The 22,307-nt window shown below is 42.8% G+C and overlaps 1 protein-coding gene across 1 annotated transcript; it reads right to left on the bottom strand.

Annotated features, from left to right (window-relative positions):
• Window positions 1-15,458: 15,458 nt before the first annotated feature.
• Window positions 15,459-20,525, bottom strand: SLC25A4 (solute carrier family 25 (mitochondrial carrier; adenine nucleotide translocator), member 4). The gene is made up of 4 exons (XM_006882240.1): window positions 20,304-20,525; window positions 18,356-18,842; window positions 17,675-17,815; window positions 15,459-15,643 (listed from the first exon to the last, which is right to left on the bottom strand). Exons 1-4 carry the CDS (start codon window positions 20,412-20,414, stop codon window positions 15,486-15,488), a joined length of 897 nt encoding a protein of 298 aa, XP_006882302.1. The 5' UTR covers window positions 20,415-20,525; the 3' UTR covers window positions 15,459-15,485.
• Window positions 20,526-22,307: the final 1,782 nt, after the last annotated feature.

Below are 22,307 nucleotides of genomic sequence, written 5' to 3'. Positions count from 1 at the left end.
CTTTTAAGTTTAAGGCTAGAAATATTATCAATATGATCATTTCCAATCCAGAGATACATGTTCCAATGCAGTTCCTATTTTCCATAAATGGTTTTGGAAAGAAGAATATTGTAAATGTGGATACAGTTCCACTATTCCTCCTCCATGCCATGATATAGTGTTATTAGCATGAGCAGTTATAAATCCATTGCCTTCCTTACTCTTAAGTTTTTAAATTTAAATTTATTATTAATTTCAGTAAAAATTTACAGAGACTTTGGATTTCCATTCATTCATTGTTGCACATATCTCCCTTACCAACCCTCCCCCCTAGTACACTACCCTCTTGGAAAAGTAAAAGAAAAATTCTTTCATTGTTTTACAAACCCTCCCGCAGGTCCACTCCACCATGTAGCCTTCACTCTAGCCGCCTGTCATGACAAAAATACCTAATCACATATCCCTTTTAAACAGTTTTCTCCCTCATGTTTCAATGCAGTGTACATTATTGATTGAACCCATATTTCTCAATCTCTCCTCAAACCCAACGTCAGTCCTGTTTTACAACAGGGGCACCATGCAGTATTTGTCCTTTTGTGACTGAGATACTTCACTCAGCATAATGTCCTCCAGAGTCGCCCATTTTGAATAATATTGCATGAGTTCCTGGTTTTTCAATGTAGCATAGTATTCCATTGTGTGAATATACCACAGCTTCTCTATCCATTCGTTTGTTGATGGGCACTTAGGTTGTTTCCAACTACTTGCTATTGTGAACAAAGCTGCAATAAGCATGGGTGTGCAAATCTTTTGATTTCTTGACTGCTGGTGCCAAGAGTTTTGATTGTGGAGCTGACCAAGTTGAAATTGTTAACAACCTCAATCTCTTCATCTGTCATGGCACTGCCATTTGGCCCAGTGGTGAGAATCTTTGTTTTCTTTATGTTGAGCTTCAGTCCATTCTGAAAACTGCAATCCTTGACCTTCTGTAGCAAATGCTTCAGGTCCTCCTCAGTTTTGGCAAGCAGTGTTGTATCATCTGCATAACATAGATTATTCATGAGTCTTCCTCCAATCTTGATGCCATACTCCTAATCATAAAGTCCAGCCTCCTGAATGATCTGTTCTGCATATAGATTGAAAGGGTATGGAGACAGCATGCACCCTTGATTCACGCTATTCCTGATTTTGAACCATGCAGTATTTCCTTGCTCTGTTCTGATGACTGCTTCCTGGTCCAAGTTTAGGTTTTGCATAAGCGTAATCAAGTGTTCTGGGATTTCCCTTCTTAAGGTTAGCCACAATTTATCCACACAGTCAGATGGCTCTGCATAGTCCTTGAAACTCGGACATTTCTCTGGTACTCTGCTTTCAACCAAGATCCACCTGACACTGGCGATAATGTCCCTGGTGCAACACTATTTCAGTAATTCTCGGGGTAAGCTTCAGCAGGATTTTGCTTGCATGTGATACTGCTCAATAATCAGATCACCGTTTATTGGAATGGGAACAGATATGGATCTCTTCCAGTCAGTTGGCCAGGTAGTTGTTCTCCAGATTTCTTGGCACAACTTGATGAACACGTCCAAGGCAGCATCTGTTTGTTGAAATATGTCAGTTCCTGAGCTTTGTTCTTTGCCAAACACCAGAGCAGCTTTGGACTTCCTCCAGTCAAACTTCCTATCACTATTGCCTCTTGATCATATGCTGCTTCATTAAATTATTTTTGTGTCTGCCAATTCTTTTTGATACAGTGACTTTGTATACTACCACCTTCTTTTAATGCTTCCTGAATCACTCAATATTTGACCCATGTTGTTGTTGTTATTAGTGCTGTCTAATTGATATGACTCATAGGAACCCTATGAACCAAAGATCTGAACCCTATAACTATTGTAATTTCTCTAATGTTCATAGAGTTTCCAAAGGCATGTTGTTTAGGAAGTGGATGCCAATCCTACCTGCTTTGAAACCTGTCTTAATTCGGGGGCTCTACCAAACCCTGTCTGTTATGGGTAACCATTATAGCATTTGACATGCCAGTGGTGCAGTGTTTAATATGACAGCAACCTCAAGTTACCTCAGTACAGCAAATTGACAGACCAGTGCTGTACCACTTAGAAGAATGTTCTTCCCAAACACAGTTAACACCAAGCCCAACTGACTTTAAATACAAAGGCCTGCCCACCAGGTCCTGTGCATCCTAAAGTATTGCAACTTGAGGCTTGAATTTGTTCTTCAGTTCTTTCAGCTTAAATAATGATTTCAGTCCTTTTAATTTTTAGACTTCAGTTCTTTGCACATTTCATTGTAATGCTTTGCTGTGTATTCTCGAGCTGCCATTTGAAATCTTTATGGGATCTTTAACATATTTTTCATCTCAAAAAGTCTAAAACTCCTTTACATCTACGCCCCTGTTCAGCATGAAGAAGCCAGAGAGTCGGCATCCAATTCCCAAATCAATAAGACAGTTGATTTAATTACCGTTGGAAAATGCTTGTCATTCCTCTGTAGCACCTGGTCCCCACTGGACCCTCATCATTTCCTTCACCTGCTCCCCCCACCGACCAAACTGTGCAACTCTGCAACTGCATCCTGGCTCATCCTCACCCTTCTGCCCCCAACCCTCACCTCCTTGTACCCCCAATATGTTTTTCCCAATAAAAGAAAAAAAAGTCTAAAATTCATTGCTTTCGAGTCAGAATCTACTCAGCTGACCCACCAGTGACTTCAGAGGCTGTAAATCACATGGGAGGAAATTGTCCATCTTTCTACCACAGAGAGATTTGATATTTTTTAATTTAGATTTTTTTAAAAATTGGGTGTGTACTGTCAAATCAGATCTGACCGGTACAGGAGGAGATTGTCCCTCCTTCTCCAGCAGAGCATCTGGTGGATTCGAACCACTCACTCTGGTATTGCAGTACAGCTTCTTGCATGATTTAATTGAGATTTTAAAGAACTTGGATTTCCATTCATTCATTGTTGCACATTTTCCTGCCTGCCCTCCCTCCCCCAAAGTTTGCTTTAAAAAAAATGTTCTTTCCTTGTTATACAGTCATGTTATGCTGCTCTTTTTCTAGGCTCTTTTCATGTCAATACCTAATCATATATTCCTTTTATACATTTCCTCATCTGTTTCAATGCCATGTACATTATTTGTCCCCTCTTTTTTTGTTTCCCCCTAACCTCCATGTCATTCCTGTTTTATAACAGTAGCATTATTCAGTATTTGTCTTTTGTGACTGAGATATTTCACTCAGCATAATGTCCTCCATGGTCACCCATTTTGCATAATATTTCATGAGTTCCTTGTTTTTCAATGCAGCAAAGTAAACCACAGCTTCTCTATCCATTCTTTTGTTGATGGGCACTTGGGGTTGTTTCCAACTCTTTGCTATTGTAAACAAAGAATCAGCAGACATTGGTGTGCATATATTTGCTTGGGTGGTAGTTCTGGTTTCTTTAGGGTGTATTTCCAGTAGTGGAATTGCTAAGGCAAATGATATATTTCCAACTTTTTTTGAGAAAGCACCATACTGCCTCCTATAGTGGTTGCATAATTTTAGACTCCCACCAACAGTGAGTAAGAGTTCCAGTTTCTCCACAACCTTGCCAGCATTTGTTGTTTGCTGCTCTGTTGAATTTGGTATTCTTACTGGATGAGAGGATACCTTGTAACTGTTTTGGAGATTTGATTTTTTTAAAAGTAATATTTCTGTCAAAAATTGTAGAAAAAATTTGAGATAAAGGTTTCATGAGCTATGTTGTTATTATGTGCCGTCGAATTGCTTGCGACTCATAGTGACCCTATGTACTAACAGCTCTGAACCCTTTTCTATCCTGATTATCTCTCACACACCTACCCTTTGCCCCTTGTCCCAGTCACTGAATCAATCCATCTCATCCAGGGTTTTCCTTTCCTGTGTTGTCCCTTCACCCTTCCAAGCATGATGTCTCTCTCCAAGGACTGGATCTTCTTTGCAACATGCCCAAAATACGTCAGAGGGAGCTTCAGAATTCTTGTCTCAGACAAATCCAGGTGCCTTACCTCTTCAGAAGACCTAGTGGCAAAGTGGCTAAATGCTTAGCTGCTAAATAGAAGGTTAACAGTTCAAACTCACCAGCCAGCTGCTCTAAGGAAGAAGGATGTGGCAGCCTGCTTCTGTAAAGATTTTTAAGCATAAAGGTTTTGTCATAGGGACGCTGTGAGTTGGAAAGGAATCAAAGACAATGAGTTTGGTTCGGTCCTTTCTTTTTATGGTTTTCAAGCTTAAATTACCTTTACATTTTTAAGTCACAAAAGAAATAATTTGTGATCTATGAAAATGTCATGAATTTCAAATAAAGTACATTCTTTTATGTATTGGCCATGGATGCTTTTGCACTATAACATCAGAACTGTGTGGTTTGTCAGACTCTTCTAGTTTTTGTTTTGATTGCCATTGAGTCGAGCATTACTCTTAGTGACCCTATGAATAAAAGACCTGAAGTCTTTCTATAACTATCGTCGTTCTTCAAAATTCATAGTTTGCAGAGGCATGCTGTTTAGGTAGTGGCTGGCAAAGCTTAAAACATTTACTGTTTGGTCCGTTATAGAAAAAGCTTCCTGGCTGTTATTTTGACTGTTATCTTTTCTCCAGATCAGCAGCTGCATGGGTACTAGCAGTCTTAGATCACTGTAATGATGAGAACTAAGATGAGCTGAAGGTTAACATCAGTGACTGAGATGGCCAGGCTGCTTCAGGCACTCCCACTCCTATCAGGATTCCAGTCCAAAGCATGGGAGACTTACCCTTTCTTGGCGGGCCCTGAGCTAGTCTTTGTCTCTTTTTTTGTGAGAGGCTTTCAGAATCTCTTTTCAGTTCCTCAGCCTTTCAGCTGCTCTTTTTCCAAGACTGGCAGACACCCCATGGAGAAATGCCACATACCAGACTTACTGCTCTAGTTTCTTCTCTCAAATTAGCCCCATTTGGGCTAATGCTTTGTTAGTTCCCCTCTGCCTTCAAGCAGAACACAGGTTCATACCACCTAGATGATTAATATGAGAATTCCACACAGACCAATAGAGAAACCCTAGATGATAAATACATCATTTTAAAGATAATTAGAGAGCTCTGATGGTCTAGTGGCAAGGAGCTGCACTGCAATCCTGCAGACACACAGTTTTGCGTTCACTAGCTGTTCCGTGAGAGAAAGATGGACAATCTCCTGAGTGAATGGCTCCGAAAACCTGCTGGTGGGTGAGCTATGGGTCACTTCCAACTCTATGGTGCACAACAGCAAAAACAACAAAGAGACTTTGAGAGAGTAATCCTAGTCTCTTCCCTCTCACTTGCCTTAACCCTTTTAGAAAGGCTCTAGGGGATGTGGTGCTGTAGGAGCTCTTAAGCATTGTAGGTGAGATTGTAAAATGGTGCAACCACTTTGGAAGGTAGTTTGACACTTCCTCAAAAAGCTGAACAGAGACATTCCATATGGCCCAGCTATTCCACTGCTTGGAAAAGTACCCTGAGAGAATGAGAACCGAGGCATAAACGGAGATTTGTACCTCAGTGTTCATAGCAGCATCATTTACCATTGAAATAACATGGAATCATCCCAAATGTCCAACTGCAGTCAAATGGATTAGAAATTATGGTACATTCACATGATGGAATGCTACACAGCATGCAGAAGCAATGATTTTGAAAATTACTACCTAACTTGGAGGGGCTGGAGAGCATTATGCTGAGTGAACTTAATTATAAGGACAAATATTGTATAAGACCATTATTGTAGAATGAGTACGAGGATCAAGGTGGGTGGTGAAGGAGGGGGGAAGGGTGGGAGTGGAGTGTTTAATCAGAGGGTCGCACAATTTGATGGGTGGAGGAGAGGTAAAGGAAATGGAAAGATCTGGTGTGAAAAACAATGTATAGGAACTTTGTAAATAAGCCAGTATAAAACAAAATTTAAAAAGAAAGGCTTTAGTTTCCATAATTAAGTTGTTGTCCCTACCTTGTTTTAAACTCTAATAATTTCTAAACTCTGGGAGCTCTTGTGTAGTGACAAAGAAACTGCCTTGCAATCCCGAAAGCACCTGGTTCGAATCCACCAGCAACTCCATGGGAGAAGACAGACAGTCTCCTCCTGTGTGATCAACTGCCTCTGAAAACATGCTAGAGGGTCAACTCTAGGTTGGTTCTCACTTAACAGTACACAACAACAACAATACAGTGCTTGGTTACTCACTGGAAAATATCAGCAATGCAGAATCTGCCAATTGTTCAAAGGGAGAAAGAAAGACTCCCAGCATGGGAGCCCTTTGGAGCAGTTCAGTGCTGTCCTACACAGTCCCAATAGGTCTGAACCGATTATTGTATAACAATATTGTGGAATCTACTTAAATAAAAGCAAATGGTTTATAGAGGGACAGAAACAGTCTGGACTGGGGAAGAATCTGTCACAAAGTAGAAACGGCCATTCCACTAGGCTACAAAAGAGGATACATTTTTATGGTGGTGGAGCAGGAACCAAAGGTTACAAATTCAAAATTGCTTGAAAGACCATCAGAGGAGTAAACAGTGAGATCTCTAGAAGTGAGAACTTGGCAGTTGTAGGACCATAACACAGTGGGAACTGCATGATTGATCAAAGGTACATGCAACCCATTTAATACGGGATGTTCTCAAGATAGCGATGAGACAGGTTTTTCTGGTAAACTATTAGTAAAACACTGAGAAGAATGGATATCCCAGAACACTAAATAGTGCTCATGTGAAACTATGTTTATAGTTCTGTTTAGAACAAAAGAACATCACATGCTCTAAAACCAGAAAAGGTTGCGTGCCAGGATTATATCATCTCTCCATACCTACTTAATCTGTACAAGGCATTCAGGAAGCTCGATTATAAAGGATGGCGTCAGGTTTGGAGGAAGACTCAACTTGCATTAGTGATGTGATGACACAATCTTGTTGTTGTTATGTGCCATCGAGTCGTTTCCGACTCATAGCGACCCTATGCACAACAGCTCTAAACCCTGCTCTATCCTGTGCCAACCGCACCGCCTCTGACACACCCATCCCGATTACCCCAGTCACCGAATCAATCCATCTCATAGAGGGTCTTCCCCTCCTGCGCTGTCCCTCCACCCTCCCAAGCATGATGTCCCTCTCCAAGGACCCGTCCCTCCTGGCAACATGTCCAAAGTATGTCAGACGAAGCCCCAGAATCCTTGCCTCCAAGGAGCAGCTTGGTTTAATCCTCTCCAAGATGGATCTTGTTTGTTTTCCTGGCAGTCCAGGGTACATTCAGTACCCTTCTCCAGCACCACAGCTCAAAAGCATCCACTCTCCTTCTGTCCTCCCTAGTCATTGTCCAACTCTCTGATGCATAACAAGCGATTGCAAATACCATGACCTGTATCAGGCGCACCTTATTCTCCAGAGAGACACTGTTGCTCCTGAGTACGTTTGAGAGGTCCCTAACGGCAGACTTTCCCACCGCGATACGCTTTTTGATTTCCTGACTGCTGGTACCAAGAATGTTAACTGTGGAGCCGAGCAAAGTGAAGCTGTGAACACTCTCAATCTCTTCATCATCCATCTTGACGCTGCCAGTTGGTCCAGTGGCGAGAATCTTTATCTTCTTGACGTTGAGCCTTAGTCCATACTGAAGGCTGCAGTCCTTGACCCTTCGCAGCAAGTGCATGAGGTCCTCCTCAGTTTCAGCAAGCAAGGTTGTGTCATCTGCATAACGGAGATTGTTGATAGATCTTCCACCAATCCTGATGCCACAATTCTCCTCATAGAGCCCAGCCTCTCGGATAATCTGCTCTGCATACATGTTGAAAAGGTATGGAGACAGGATGCATCCCTGGCGTACACCCTTCCCTATTTTGAACCATGCAGTGTTTCCCTGCTCTGTTCTGACTACTGCCTCTTGGTCCAAGTATAGGTTTCGTATTAGCACAATTAAATGTTCTGGGATTCCCATTCTTCTCAGAGTCAGCCACTGTTTGACACAATCTTAGTTGCATAAAATGAAGATTTGACTCATTTGCTACAGAAGATCAAAGATGACAGCCTTCAATATGAATTATATATTAACAAAAATGCACAAAAATCCTCACCTTTGTGCTAATAGACAACATCATGATAGTTGGAGTACAGATTGACGTTAATGATTTCATTTTACTTTGATTCACTACCAACACCCATGGTAGCAGTGTCAAGAAATCAAAAGACAAAGCTTCTGTGAAGATTTGTTTGGGAAAACTGGCTGTCACGGACCTCTCTAAAGTGCTGAAGAACAGTGATGTTAGTTTCAAGAAAGGTTCATCTGATGCAAGTCATGGATTTTCAATTTCTATTCAGCTGAACAGGAAACAGGACACATCCCTGGCGTACACCCCTCCCAATTTTGAACCATGCAGTGTTTCCTTGCTCTGTTCTGACGACCGCCTCTTGGTCCAGGTATAGGTTTCACATTAGTACAATCAAGTGTTCGGGTATTCCCATTCTCCTCAGTCAGCCACAATTTGTTATGATCCACACAGTACCTTTTCAACCTGTATGCAGAACAGATTATCCAGGAGGCTGGGCTCTATGAGAAGAAATGTGGCATCAAGATTGGTGGAAGATCTATCAACAATCTGCATTATGCAGATGACACAACCCTGCTTGCTGAAACTGAGGAGGACCTGAAGCACTTACTGGACACACTTACTGGACACAGACCAGTTGCCCCTGATTTTAGACTCTCTCTCATGTAAACTAACAATGAAGTATATTGTTGCTTCCTTCCTTCGTGCACTCTCAACCTCAGTCCTTTCTCGATACTGCTGCCAAAGTACTCAAAATGGAAATTTGATCTGGACATGCCTTTGCTTAAAAACACCCATGACTTTCTGTAGATTGTTGTCAAATTTAAATTCTTCATAAGAGTATAATAGGCTTTTGTTATTTAGCCTTGCCTTTCATTCCTCACAGAGCCCCCTCAGGATTACTTACAGGATATGGAATGAATCTTAGTATTTCCAACTCTTTCTTTGTTAGAACGTCCTGGTAGCATAGTAATTACATAAAGCACTGTTAACCAAAAGGTTAGCAGTTCCAATTGGCCAGCTCTAAGAGAGAAAGGCAGGCAAACTTCTCCCTAGAAGATAACCAACCTCAGAAATCTGGTAGAGGAGAACTATGATTTGGATTGGCGGTGCAACTCCTTACCCTCTAGGCCACAGAGTGCCCTTTGGTAACTACTATTGGGAATCGACTGGACAACACCAGGTTTAGCGCCTTTATAAGGAGACCTGCTGGCATAGTGTGTAATTTGTTAGGCTGCTAACTGAAAGGTTGGCAGTTCAAATCTGCTGATGACTCCTTGGGAGAAAGATGAGTAGTCTCTGGTAAAGACTTGCAGTCTGAGAAATGCGAAGGAGGGTTGCTATAAGTCCTCTGAGTCAGAGGGTGATGAGTTTTCATTTTCTTTCACGGAGAGTGTACCTTCATAAAGGAGTCCTGGTGGTGCAGAGTTAGAATCACTGACTTTTGGTTTGCAGAGTTATCTGCTAACCAAAAGCTCAGTGGTTCTACCTTACCAATTGCCTCATGGGAGCAGCATGATGATCAAGCTCAGACACTATGCAGCGCCCTATTGTGTCATACAGGGTCAGACGGCAATGGGCTTGGCTTCCGGTGCCTCTGGAATGCACATCTTACATTTATGATTTCCACCCTGTCTTGTTAAGTGCCATTGAGTTGTAGTTGACTCATAGTGACCCTATGAACGAAAGACCTAAACACTTGTATAACTTTCATCCTCTCTCCAGGTTCATAGGGTTTCTGGAGGCAAGCTATTTTGGAAATGGATGCCACTCCTGCTTCCAAGCTTGTTTTAATCAGGGAGCTCCACCAAACACTGTCCAACATGGGTAACCATTCTCGCATTTGACTCATCAGTGTCACAGTGTTCAGCATCACAGCAACCACGAGTTTTCTCTGTACAGTAAATGAACAGACCAGTGTTACACCACTTAGAAGAATGTTTGACCCAAATCAATTAAAACCAGGCATGAGAGAAACAGATTAAAATCACCCACCTTTGGCTAATGTTAGCATCACTTTCTGTCCCCTAGGCCAACTGAGCTCTCTCTATGTTGTTGTTAAGTGCCGTTGAGTCGTAGATGACTCAGAGACCCTATGAACGAAAGACCTGAACACTTCTAGAACTTTCATAGTTTCTCACCCTGTATTACTCTAGTTAATTTATGCTTTCCATGCTTGTCTTAATATACTTAATTTATGCTTGTTTATACTTTAAAATTTACACTTTTGTATTATTTCCCTGAGAAGACTTTCTAATTTCAATCTCCCTTACATTTATGAATTTCTTAAGATCAGATGACATGTTTCATTTAATTGAGTCTAGTGGTGCAAATGGATAAACACTAGATTACAGGCAAAATGGTTGGTGGTTCAAATGAACCCCGAAGCGCTCAGATATAGGGAGCTCTGGAGTCCTAGTAGTAGGAAACTGCACTGCAATTCCAAAGGCACATGGTTCAAATCTACCACCAGCTGCTCTGCAGGAGAAGGATAGGCAATCTCCTCCTGTGTGATTACCTGCCTCTGAGAACCTGCTGGATGTTTAGCCATGGGTCAGCTCCGACTTGACAGTACACAACAACACAATGATGCAAAAAGTTAAACACTAGAAGACAAAAAGGTTGGTTGGTGGTTCAAACCTACCCAGAGGTGCCCTGATGTAAGGGCTGGTGGTCTGCATCTGAAATGTCACAACTTTGAAACTCCTAGGTAGCAGATCTACTCTACATAAGAGGTCTCAGGAATTGGAAAAACGATAACCACCAACAGTATAAAATTGATATAAAAATGATGGGATGTAAAGATGATGGATAAATTAAAATAGCCCTCTTGAAACTTAACATTCATTCTCTTTCCTCAGTAACTGTAATGTCTCTTTTTAAACGTTTACTTATTGGACTCTAACTTTGAGCCTTTCCTAATTTGAGAAAAACTATGAGTTTTCCTTACCCAACTGACCTCTAGGGTCCACTCTTTTTAATTCTTTTTCTTAGTCAACGAGTATGCTGTTTCCTCTTTCTTTTTCTACGTGCTGGTCCCGCCTCAGCTGCCCTCCCTCCCCACTATGCATAGCCCAGCACATTTGCCTTTCAACACCCCAACGGTGTACAGTGACTGTGAGTCACTTCCAACTTCTTCTGATGCTTCCCCCTCACGGGTGGTCTTACGATGGAATGTGAAAATTGTAATGCTCTCTCATGGGTGACAAAAACTGGAAAGAAATGCAAACAAGTAAACAAAGGGGAATTCATGTCATGGATCACTTTGTAAAAATTTGTTTTAAGGATGATAAGTAAGAATTGAAAGTCACAGCTGTAGTCTGGAGGGAGCTGTGCTGTGAACCCAAAGGTGGTTCATCTCTAGTGGTTCAATTCCACAGTGGGTCTGAGGGAGAAAGAGGGACCATCTCACCCCGTGTGATTTACAGCCTCCAGGAAGTGCTCAGCTGTAGGTTGGTTCCAACTCAATGGCAAGGAGGTGAATTACAAGTAACCACAGGGGTGTAATTCATCATGTGTTGGATTGGTAACTGATTCCTTAAGAGTGGGGACCAACCACCTCATGTTTTCCAACAGTTCCACAGGTGAAAGATGGGTTGTTTCCTCCCATAAAGATCACCAAGCTCAGAAACCGGAGGGAGGGTCATTGTGAGTTGTAATCAACTTCACAGCCCTGAGTTTGCCCTTGGTTTATAGGTAGCCATAAACTTTTATATGATCCCGCTGTGCTTGTCTACCGATGCTGCTCTGCTTATTCAGTACTAACTCAAATCAGAGGGCTTCCCTCTTCCCAAGTGTTCTCCAGGTTCTCTGTCTTTGCACTTTTTTTTAGATACACTCTTTCTTCTCATTTTTCCCCTCATCCAGTGCATTCTTTATGAAGCACTTCATCCCATGGACTGCCCAAAGAACAGATCCACGTTGCAAGAGGTGCTCTTAAGAATGTTCCATAGAAGCAAAAGTTACATGAATTACTTCTCACATTCTTTGGGCGTATTGTCAGGAGTGGCCAGTCCTCGGAAGGGGACATCATGCTGGGAAAGATGGAAGATTGGCAAAGGAGGGGAGAGCCATCAATGAGATGGGCTGACACAGTGACTGCAGCAATGCCTGAGGCACAGCAGGGATTTTAAGGACGGTGCACGATCAGGTAAGGTTTTGATGTATAGGGTCCTTAGGAGTCAGGTCGACACAATGGTACCTAACACCACCACCTTTCCAGGTAAGAAGCCTTGGTGGTGCAGCGGCTAAAGTGATCAGATGCTAGCTGAAAGATTAGTGCCTCAAATGTGTCAGTTCACCATGGGAGAAGGATGTGGCAGTCTGTATACATAATGATTTACAACCCCGGACCCTAGAGGGTAGTTCTAATTAGTTCTAGGGACTGTGAGTTGGAGTGAATTTAGTGGCAGTAGGTTTCATTTGGAGTATTTCCCAAGCATTTTCTAGACTCTAGAATTATGGCCCTGAGAAGTGAAAAAAAAAATCCTTTGTGGAGGTGAAACTAGACTGGCACATTACAGCATTTAGTAAATACTGACTCCACATGATTAGCACAAAGTAAAACAGACTAACAGGAATTATACAGTTAGTTGAAATTTAAAATAATTACACAGTACTTGAGATTTAAAATATTCCCCAGTTATTACCATGGGATTACTCATGGGATAGATCATCACCCTCCATGATTTTTTTTTCCTGATACACATAAATACCTGTAGATAAAAGAGAAAATGGGGGGGGGGAAATCCAAAATATCACCAAAAAATACAGGAAGCTTTTATTTATGTTGGGAGAGGCTGTTCAAGGAGAGGATGGAAAAAAGAGAGCTGGTGGGAAAGGTGAGGGCTTCATTTCAATTCTGAGCTGTTGCCTGTATGTAGGAGCCCCTGGGTGGCACAAACTGGTAAGCACTCGACTACTAGCTGAAAACCTGGCAATGTGAGGCCCCCAGAGGCAGCTGGGAGACAGGCCAGGCACTCAGCTTCTGGAAGATCCCAGCCATAAACTGCCTGTGGGGCAGTGCTACTCTGCACACACCAGTCACATGGAGTCACTCTGAGCTGGAATCCACTCGACAGGCACTGACTGACCAGCACCTTCACGTAAACCCCTTTCATCTTTCCAGACCTTCAAGCGTGATGCGGCTTTGCACAGCGGTGTGGGACAAAGATCACAAGGTGCTTATAAGAAGCCCTCCTGCCTGTTGCCCGCCGGGCCACAGCTGCTAAGTTCTAGCAGCTGCTGTGAATGAAGGAGCCGCAGTGAGCAGGTGACTCAGCATGACTCCTTCCCCCAGAACAAGAGAGGTCACCATTGCAGGAATACGGGGTTTGCCACCTGAGTCGCGAGCAGAATGTGTGTATAGATTTCTGTCCTATTTGATGTTCCTTCTTTCTCCTGCCCTATTCCATTCTGGAAAGGTGAGTTTCTTGGCCTCCTCATCCTAAACATGCAGGTCTGAAAACCCTGAAAGGGCTGACCCTGCTTCTGGCTATGTTCCACAGAAACGTTTGTCCTGGTAACTTGCTCTGTGCCTTTATCTTCTCTCCAATGACAGAATTTTGAAGCGAATCAGTGTGAGCACAATATATCTGTAAGGTCTCTAAAAATACACATTCGTTACCTGGCTTTAAGTGAAGGGACTGAGAAATACCTTTAATCTTTCCCACTCGCAGATTTATCTATTAGATTAGAAGTAATCTTGGAATGGTAAAGCGCAAGGGTTACTGGGGTCACACAAGGCCATTGACTTTTCACTGATGAGGGAGTGGATGGAGGAGCTTGGTAAGGAGTATGAACAAATGAAGGCATAGTGTCACGGGAACCCCCAAAAACATTTGTTACCAAGAACACATACAAGACAGCTATCTATCTTTGAAGCTTTGCCTAGGATATAAGGACTTGTTTCCTCCAAATCATTCTCAATAAAACTATGTTAACAGTTTGGTCTTTTTCCTGCCAAACACCGGAAGTGTTTTAATTTCAAATTTGAAATGGTATTTCCTCTTGATTACAAACCCATGAGAGGTCTTTGATCAATTGTTGCAGAAAAGAAGTATAGGCAGATCCTCTCTCAACCCATGTGGTTAGTATTTTCTTTCCAGATTCACCTGACACTCCCAACTTTCTTTTTTTCATCTCTCTGCCCTTTCCCCTTCTAGTGCTGCTTGACCAAGAGTCACCATTTTAATCTTCTCTTATATAACAAGACAGGGAGCTCTGGCAGACTAGCTATAAGGAGCAGTACTACCAACTAAAGGCACGTGGTTCGAATCAAATAGCTGCTCCAAGGGAGACAGATGGACAATCTCCTTCTATGTGACTTACTGCCTCTGAAAACCTGCTGAAAGGTTAGCTATGAGTGGGTTCCAATGGCAATTTAACAAGTTCATTTCACCTCTCTCCCTCAGCCTCATTTAAAGTCCTAAAATCTGATTTTTTTTTTTTTAAAAAAAGTCTTCACAAAGCTTAATAAGTATTTAATACTAGTTTGGTAACTGATTTTTAGTGGATACTCTTTACCTACTACTGATATTGTAGTAATATCAGTTCTTTGGAGGCACTAAAACGGAACACTTCCTGTTGTTGTTAGTAGCTGGTAAGTCAATTCCAACTCGTGAAGGCCCTATGTGTGTACATATGTGTACAGACAGGTGTTCAATGCTGTGAGAATCTGGGAGACCACAAGACGTATCTTCGGAGACTTGTCTAATGGGTTAAAACCACTTCCACTTTGGTTACAAAGTCAAGTGCTTAATACTTTGTGCTACCCCAAAAGATTGAGGGGCTGAATCTTGTAAAATTACTGGAGCTGTGATCTAAAGAGCATCAGAATTCCTGACATCTGCACAGAAGAGAGTAAAGTGAAGTGTAACCCCATGAATGTGTTTCACCTGCAAGCTGACTGAGACATCCTATGATTGAAGCTAAGAGAGAAACTCTGCCTGATCTACTTTGAAAATCAGAACATTAAGCACAGTAGGTATTCACGTATAATACCTGACATTTAGAAGCTGGACCACAGGTTTATCAATGAATCATGCTATATTTACTTGTAGTCTTATTTTTAAAATTCATTTGGTCATTAATAAAAACTCTCAATAAGTAAATAATTAGAGAACGTGTGTTCAGTGGTCTTTATTTACATTCAGTTACTGTCTTCATTTATCAGTTCTTGTTTAATTGTACAGGCATGGTAGTTATATTTTCTGTGGAATCTTAATTGCAAAATAAATACAAAATACATTTGGGGTTTAATGAACACTCAAGGAAGTTGTGTTTGTTTTGTTTTTGGTTTTTTTCTGAGGTATTCCTTTCAGTCTGGTTTTATCCTAGATCTGCCTTTTCACTTCTAGCAAAAGTCTATTAAACCACACAATGGATCTGGAACCAGTAAAGATGAGTTTTAATTTCATTAGACATATTTTTTGATCTCATCATACAATACCAATACAAAAGCACCGCCCATGCCTCTCAATACATTGGACCAGGCACCTTTGAAGAACGCTTTGCCTCCTTCATCTTTTGCAATCTTCCTCCAGCAGTCAAGTGTCCCAGAGTACATGATATCAGCTGTGGAAACAAATACTGGTAAGGGCTTCATAATTCTGGAGGTGGGGAACCCTCCCTCTGAATACAACTGTATACAACTTAGTTTTTGTTGTTGACTGCTGTTGAGTTGAGCACAATTTATAGCGACCCCATGAACAAATGATGTTTCTCAAAGTTCATAGAGTTTTCAGGGGCATGTTGTTTAGGAAGTGGATGCCACTCCTGTTTCCAACTTTTGCAGCGTTAAAAATGAAGATCACTTGGGACTTAAAAGCTCAAGCTCTATGTAACATTCAACTGGCCATCATCTTCCTTCCCTGTTAGACAGGGTTTCTGGACTAGGCCTGGGGTAATTAACCAACTCCCTTACAGAAATGCAAATGAGGAAGTACTGGGTTATGTGTTCCCTCTTCCTATGGATGTGAAAACTATGGTCTTGTCTGAGACTATACGTTCCAAGATTATTGGTGGCATAGAGTGAAGGGAGTGGTGCTGTTATGGTATTCTCTGGAGGTTCAAATCCACTAGCCACTCTGAGGGAGAAAGATGGACAATCTCCTCCTGTGCAATTTACAGCCTCCAAATATCCGATGCACGGTCAGCTACGAGTCAGTTCTAACTCAATGACATTCAATTTGATAATGATATGCAAAAAGTACAACTGTTAGATAGAATTGCACAAAAATTGACTAGCTTTGACAATTAAAAAAATAATAATTTCATGTTTCAATCTCAAAAAAGCCAAAAACCAGTCACCAACCCCCAAATTAATTCACTGCTATTAAATCAGCTCTGACTCACAGAAACCTGACACTGGGTTTCTGAGGTTCTAAACTGTTAACATGAGAGGACTTCCCATTTTTCTCCCGAGGAGCCACTGGTTGATTCAAACTGCTGGACATATGTGGCAGAACTCAACGTGGATGACACTATTAGAAAAAAGAAAAACTTTTTCTATCATAACAGATTGCTTATTTACCTACTAATTCAAATGCCATGAACTAGCTGGCATTATGTAAGTGAAGCAAAAGTTCTTTTTAAACCAACTACTAAATTATTTCAATTCCCTTCCCCTGTAAGCTGGCTATAAGGAAAAGGGCCTAAGTTCTCCATAATGCTAGATACTTAGTTACAGCCATCTCTCCCTCATTTTTGAAAAATACTTTTATCTCCTAATAAAAAGAGGCTTTCTCTAAATAAGTAGCTGTGAATATGAAAACGCAAAACAAAACTCAAACCTTTTGCTCCCAACTCAATTTTGACCCATAGTGTCCCCAAAGGACATGGTAGAAATGTCCCATCTTAGGGAAACAGGTGGACAAACCTTTCTCTCTCAGTGGGGCTAGTGGATTCAAACCTCCTTTTCCATTACCAGCCAAGTACTCAGCTGCTGTGCTACCAGGGTCTCCTGTTCAAATTCAAACTTAAACTCATTGCTGTCAAGTCAGAATCAGTGTAGCTGAAAACTCGTCGGGTTTATGTCTTTTTTTTTTTTTTAAGTTGTGATTTAAACGCAAGTTTACAGAAAAGTTGGATTTTCATTCATTCATTGTTGCACAGTTTTCTCCCCACCCCTAGTCCACTTTGCAATGCACCTTGGATTCGGAACTGCTGTCATCCAAATAATGCCTCCTCATATATTCCTTTTTTAACAGTTCTTTGCTTTACCTATTCCAATGTAGTGTTCATTATTTATCCCTTCTTTTCTTGGTTTCTCCCCAACCTCCGTGTCAGCACTGTTTTATTACAGAGGTGTTATGCAGTTTTTGTCCTTTTGCGACTGAGTTTTCAGAGGCTGTAAATCACACTGGAGGACACTGTCTTTCTCCCATGGAGCCCCGTGTGGATTTGAACCACTAGAGAGGCACCACCTTTAAGTTAGTCCCAGAGCACCAAGCTTATGAATGTTAGGGAGAACTAATTATATCCTTCTTCCCTCAGCTCTTCACAGCAAATAATAATAATTAATTCAGGGTAATGAAGACAGAAAGGAGCGGTGACTTCTTCTCGGGGGAAAAAAGGAGAGTTAGATGAAATAGGGGAAAAGCTTACTCCCTTTCCGGCCAGACTGCATCATCATTCTACGGCGGACAGTGTCGAAGGGGTAGGACACCAGCCCTGCCACCGCTGTCACGCTCTGTGCAATCATCCAGCTCACAATGATGTGCACGTTCTTGGGGTCAGGCAGCATTCCTGTGGGCAGAGCCAAGAAGCCAAAGGGAGTGATTCTTCTTGCTAGTCCAGCAAAAAGGAGGTGGATGTACACTGGAGCCCACTGCACCTCCCGGCCCTGCCGGAAGAACCGCTTCTGAGGAAGGCCTCACACATAAGTGATGTTGGCAACCAAAGTAGGGAGCCCTTCCCCTGGATCCAGGGATGCCAGAACTCATCTTGGCAGACAGGGTACGTGGAGCTGTTCCCAGGTAAACTATAGCAAGTGAATCAAATGTGTCAAGAGGGAACAGGGCTCCCATTTCCTCCTCGTTGGCTAACTCAATGCCAGATCTTAATTCAGGAAAGAGATGAGGAAGAGAACTTTCTGGATTTTAATTTATTCATACTGTATCACCTCCTCATTCAGAAGCTTCAGTTTAACCCAGGGATAGGAATAAAACCCCCCACCCCCAAAAGAACCAAACTACCACAGGATAAGTAGGTACAAAGTCCTTTTTTTGAGTTAAGATGCTCTCTCCACACACTCACCCTCCACCCACTCTCTGGCCCCCCTCTCACCCTTGGCAGTATCGTAGACTCCGAAGTAGGCGGCTCTGTAGATAATGATGCCCTGCACAGAGACGCTGAAGCCCTGGTAGAGACCCTTCAGGCCGTCGGACTTGAAGATCTTGGTAAGGCAGTCGCCGAGACCACTGAACTCACGCTGGGCAGCACCCTTGCCCACGTCCGCAGCCAGCCTGGTCCTGGCAAAGTCCAGTGGATAGACAAAGCAGAGGGAGGTGGCCCCAGCTGCCCCGCCAGAAGCCAGGTTACCAGCGAAGTAGCGCCAGAACTGCTTATGCCGGTCGACACCCCCCAGGAAGATCTGCTTGTACTTGTCCTTGAAGGCGAAGTTGAGAGCTTGGGTGGGGAAGTAACGGATGACATTGGCCAGGTTACCCCTCCAGAAGGAGATAAAGCCCTGCTCCTTGGGGATTCTCACCACACAATCAATGATCCCTTTGTACTGCTTCTCAGCACTGATCTGTTTGCTGGCATGCTGGACCTGTTTGGGGTGGGAGTGGAGGGGTGAAAGGACAGGCAGGGAAGAGAGAAGGGAAGAGATGGGAAGGAAAAAGCTTCACTTTCCTTGATTTCCTTGTTGCTAAAGATATCTGAAAACCAAATGGATCTTGAGGAAATGCCAATAAACGCCAGACACTTGGGTGACAAGCCAATATTGCTCAATTATTGGGACAAACTGAGGAAAAAAGTGGTGTTCCAAATAAACTGAAAGGGTGCTGTGGTTGTGTAAAATAGTCATTTATTTATTACATTTCCCTTCTATATGCTAGATCTGTATCAGGGGATTACTGGGAGAGAGAAATGAATAGACAAAGTGGTCCAAATGGCTTCTCATAAAGCAAATGTGAGGAACAGAAAGACTATCCTTTAGTGACACTTCAGTTTTCCTGCAGAAGAGGATCTTCAGTAGTAAATGATCCAACAAAGGAAGGAGAATATATTGACTACTCATTAGAACTCAGAATTATCAATGCCAACTACTGAGTGGTTGGTTGCTCTTGTTAGCAATTTGCTGTTGATAACTCTGGTCTAAGAGTATGTATGAAGAGGGTCAGTCTTACTTAACTCTCAATTGAGGTATTCCTCTTTGAAAGGCCTTCCCCATTTTGGGCAGGCAGGAAAATGATAGGGTAACTAGAATGCTGATTATAAAGCACAGACAAGGTCCTGTGTGAGTTATGGATTTCCCAAGACATTGTATGCTGGCAAGGGAGGTGAGGTGACCAAGGAGAGGAGGAAAAAATTTGGGGAGAGGATGAATAAGATTTAAGTTGAAAATTGTTTCTCATGACTCAAAGCCTCAGTTTATCTGTAAAATGGTGAAAACAATACCTGTGGACGCTACATAAGTTGAAAAGGCAATTGAATTGTGAAGGAATAGCAATTTATTTATTGTACTTTCTCTTTATATCAGATCTAAAACAGGATTTATTGGGAAATAGAAATAGGAACTATATGAAGAGAAAGAAATCTGTATGTCAGCAAAGTGGCTGGCAAACAAGGAGTGCTTAATAAAGAGTAATTATTTTGTTGCGTATTGTAAAATAAAATTGTAAAAGGTAAGGCAGGCAAGATGGTGCAAAGGAGACTGGAAAGCAAAAGGTGAGGCCGGCCTGAGGGCCTAAGTGGTGTGTGCCAGCGCTGTCACAGGCGCAGGATCTGGCTCGCTGTAAAGCGACTCTGGGCGGGTTTCCATATATAGACACCCGAGCACCGGGCGCCACCCGACACCAGGAATCCGCTACTGACGATGGACCTGTCTACGCAGAGGGCACCTTCCCCTTCACACGGGCCGGGCGCCCGAGAGCCCGGGGCCTAGCACAGATTTCTGGTGGCCCCCGCCCCGCGCCTCCTCCTCGCGCCGCGTCCCGCCCGCACCCCACTCGCTCACTGCGTCTCTACCCGCGTCCGCGCAGTGATCGATCACTCTCGCCCTCTTTACCTGCAGCAACAATTTGACCCTCTCGATGGGGGCGACCGCAGTCTTGGAGACGGCAGCGGCGATGCCACCTGCCAGGAAATCCTTCAGGAAGCTCAAAGCTTGATCACTCATGATGACAGCGGGTGCTGTGCGCCTTCAGGGAGCCGCGCTCTGGCTGTCACTCTCGCTCACACCCTGGCCAGGGACCGCCACCCCGTCTCCGACCCTGCGCTGCGCGAAGGGGCCGCTCGCCTCTCCCTGCAGCCCTCCTTATATCCCCCACCCGGTCTCTCGCGAGAAGAGGAGGGACCCCGGGGCAGTGCGCGCATTGCGCATTGGCTGGGCAGGTGCTTGGACACCCCTTCTTCGTCCCCCTTCTCTGCAGAGGACATCGGGGGCGAAGGAGCTTCCGGGAGTCGGGGTGGGCTGGGGGCTGTGCCTTGAGCTTGGGACGTTTAAAGGGCAAATTAATGTTATCTGTCCCTGGGAACAGAGGGAACACCATGTCACTGCAGCATGTGGGTCGCTGTATTTATAGCACAAGAAGGCTTAGGCTGGGGCTGGCCTGGGAACGGACACTGGACCCGATGCCTCAAGAAGGGCAGTCTTTAACCTTCGGCCTGCATGAGACCCACCCACTCCCTGACCAGAGATTTCAGGCTATTTTCTCTCATTCTTCTGTGCAAACCAACCGACACCAAAGGCTCACTGTCCGGATTTGGTCTTGTGCTCACTCAAATAGATTAAGAGGCGCCTAGAGAAATACTAGATTTGCCGGATGCTGTAATTGCTTCACATAGTCTGTAGCCTGCTGTCTCCGATTCTTCTCATTCAATCATGCAGCCATTCATTCTGTTAAATACTTTGTGCCTGGCAGTAGTGGCACTGGGGTTGCAGTTACCCAGTGATGGAATCATGATGTCACCTCCCTCCTTCGTGGGCCTCCTCCCATACCAGACCACACACAATCCTTAGCAATGCTTATTGTCCATTTTGATCATAGAACAATATGTAACAGATACAGCAATAATTGCCTAAATGGAATATTTCTCAGATTTCAGATTCAGATTCTTAGATCTAACATCAATATTGCTATGTAAATTTGTTTTTGTAAACTCTTTCTACATTTTACATTGAATTACAACACTAGTTACATTATTAATTACTGAATAGAAGCTTTAAAAATTTTCCCTCCTTTCCCGTTACTATTTCATTCTTAAGATGTTATTGGTATAGATAGACTCACAAATACAAAGTACTACAATATTGTACTCAAACACTGAAATAATTTCAGCTCTTTTACTTCCTCATTTATTTCATTTGTTTTAGCTTCTTTATGTTCTAGAACATGTCTCAGATCTTCTGACATCCATTTTGGTCTTTATTTTCTGCCTTTGTAATGACCTTTTGCTTTCTTCATGGATGGTGTCCTTGATGTCCTCCAACAACGTGTCTGGTCTTCTATGGTCATAAGTGTTCAGTGTATCAAATCTATTCTTGAGGTGGACCTTAACTTCAGGTGGGATATACTCAAGATTGTATTTTGAATTTGCTTTCATTTTCTTCGGTTTCAACTTCAGCTTGCATGGGAGAAATTTATGGACTGTTTCACAGTCAGCTTCTGACCTTGTTTTGACTTAAGATATTGAGCTTCCTCATCATCTCTTTGCAAAGATGTAGTTGCTTTGTTTCCTTTGTATCCTGTCTGGCAAGGACCATGGTTTTGTCATGATTTATTTGAAGAAACGTTTCCAATAAATTGGTTGTTGTTGTTATGTGCCATTGAATTGCTTGTGGCTCATAGTGACCCCTGTAGAACAGCTCTGAACCTTCCTCTATCCTGAGTCAATCTTATTGTCTCTGACACACCTACCCCCATTACCCGTCACTGTGTCAATCCATCTCATCAAGGATCTTCCTCTAATGCACCATCCTGCCACCCTCCCAAGCATGATATTCCTCTCCAAGGACTGGCCCTCCTTGCAGCATGCCCAAAGTATGTCAGACAAAGCTTCAGAATCCTTG

Source organism: Elephantulus edwardii, unplaced genomic scaffold (assembly GCF_000299155.1).
Source record: "Elephantulus edwardii isolate Elephantulus edwardi_28Jun2011 unplaced genomic scaffold, EleEdw1.0 scaffold00018, whole genome shotgun sequence".
Classification (NCBI taxonomy): domain Eukaryota; kingdom Metazoa; phylum Chordata; class Mammalia; order Macroscelidea; family Macroscelididae; genus Elephantulus; species Elephantulus edwardii.
The sequence above is the reverse complement of the archived record's forward strand: the minus strand, read 5'-3'. Positions and strand labels throughout refer to the sequence as shown.

Coding starts and splice junctions, on each gene's coding strand:
- SLC25A4 (XM_006882240.1), bottom strand. CDS start 20,414: ATGAGTGATCAAGCTTTGAGCTTCCTGAAGGATTTCCTGGCAGGTGGC. Junction 17,816..18,355: donor AGTCTACGATACTGCCAAGG/GTGAGAGGGGGG, acceptor CTCTGCCCACAG/GAATGCTGCCTGACCCCAAG. Junction 15,644..17,674: donor GCAGTCTGGCCGGAAAGGGA/GTAAGCTTTTCC, acceptor TTGTTTCCACAG/CTGATATCATGTACTCTGGG.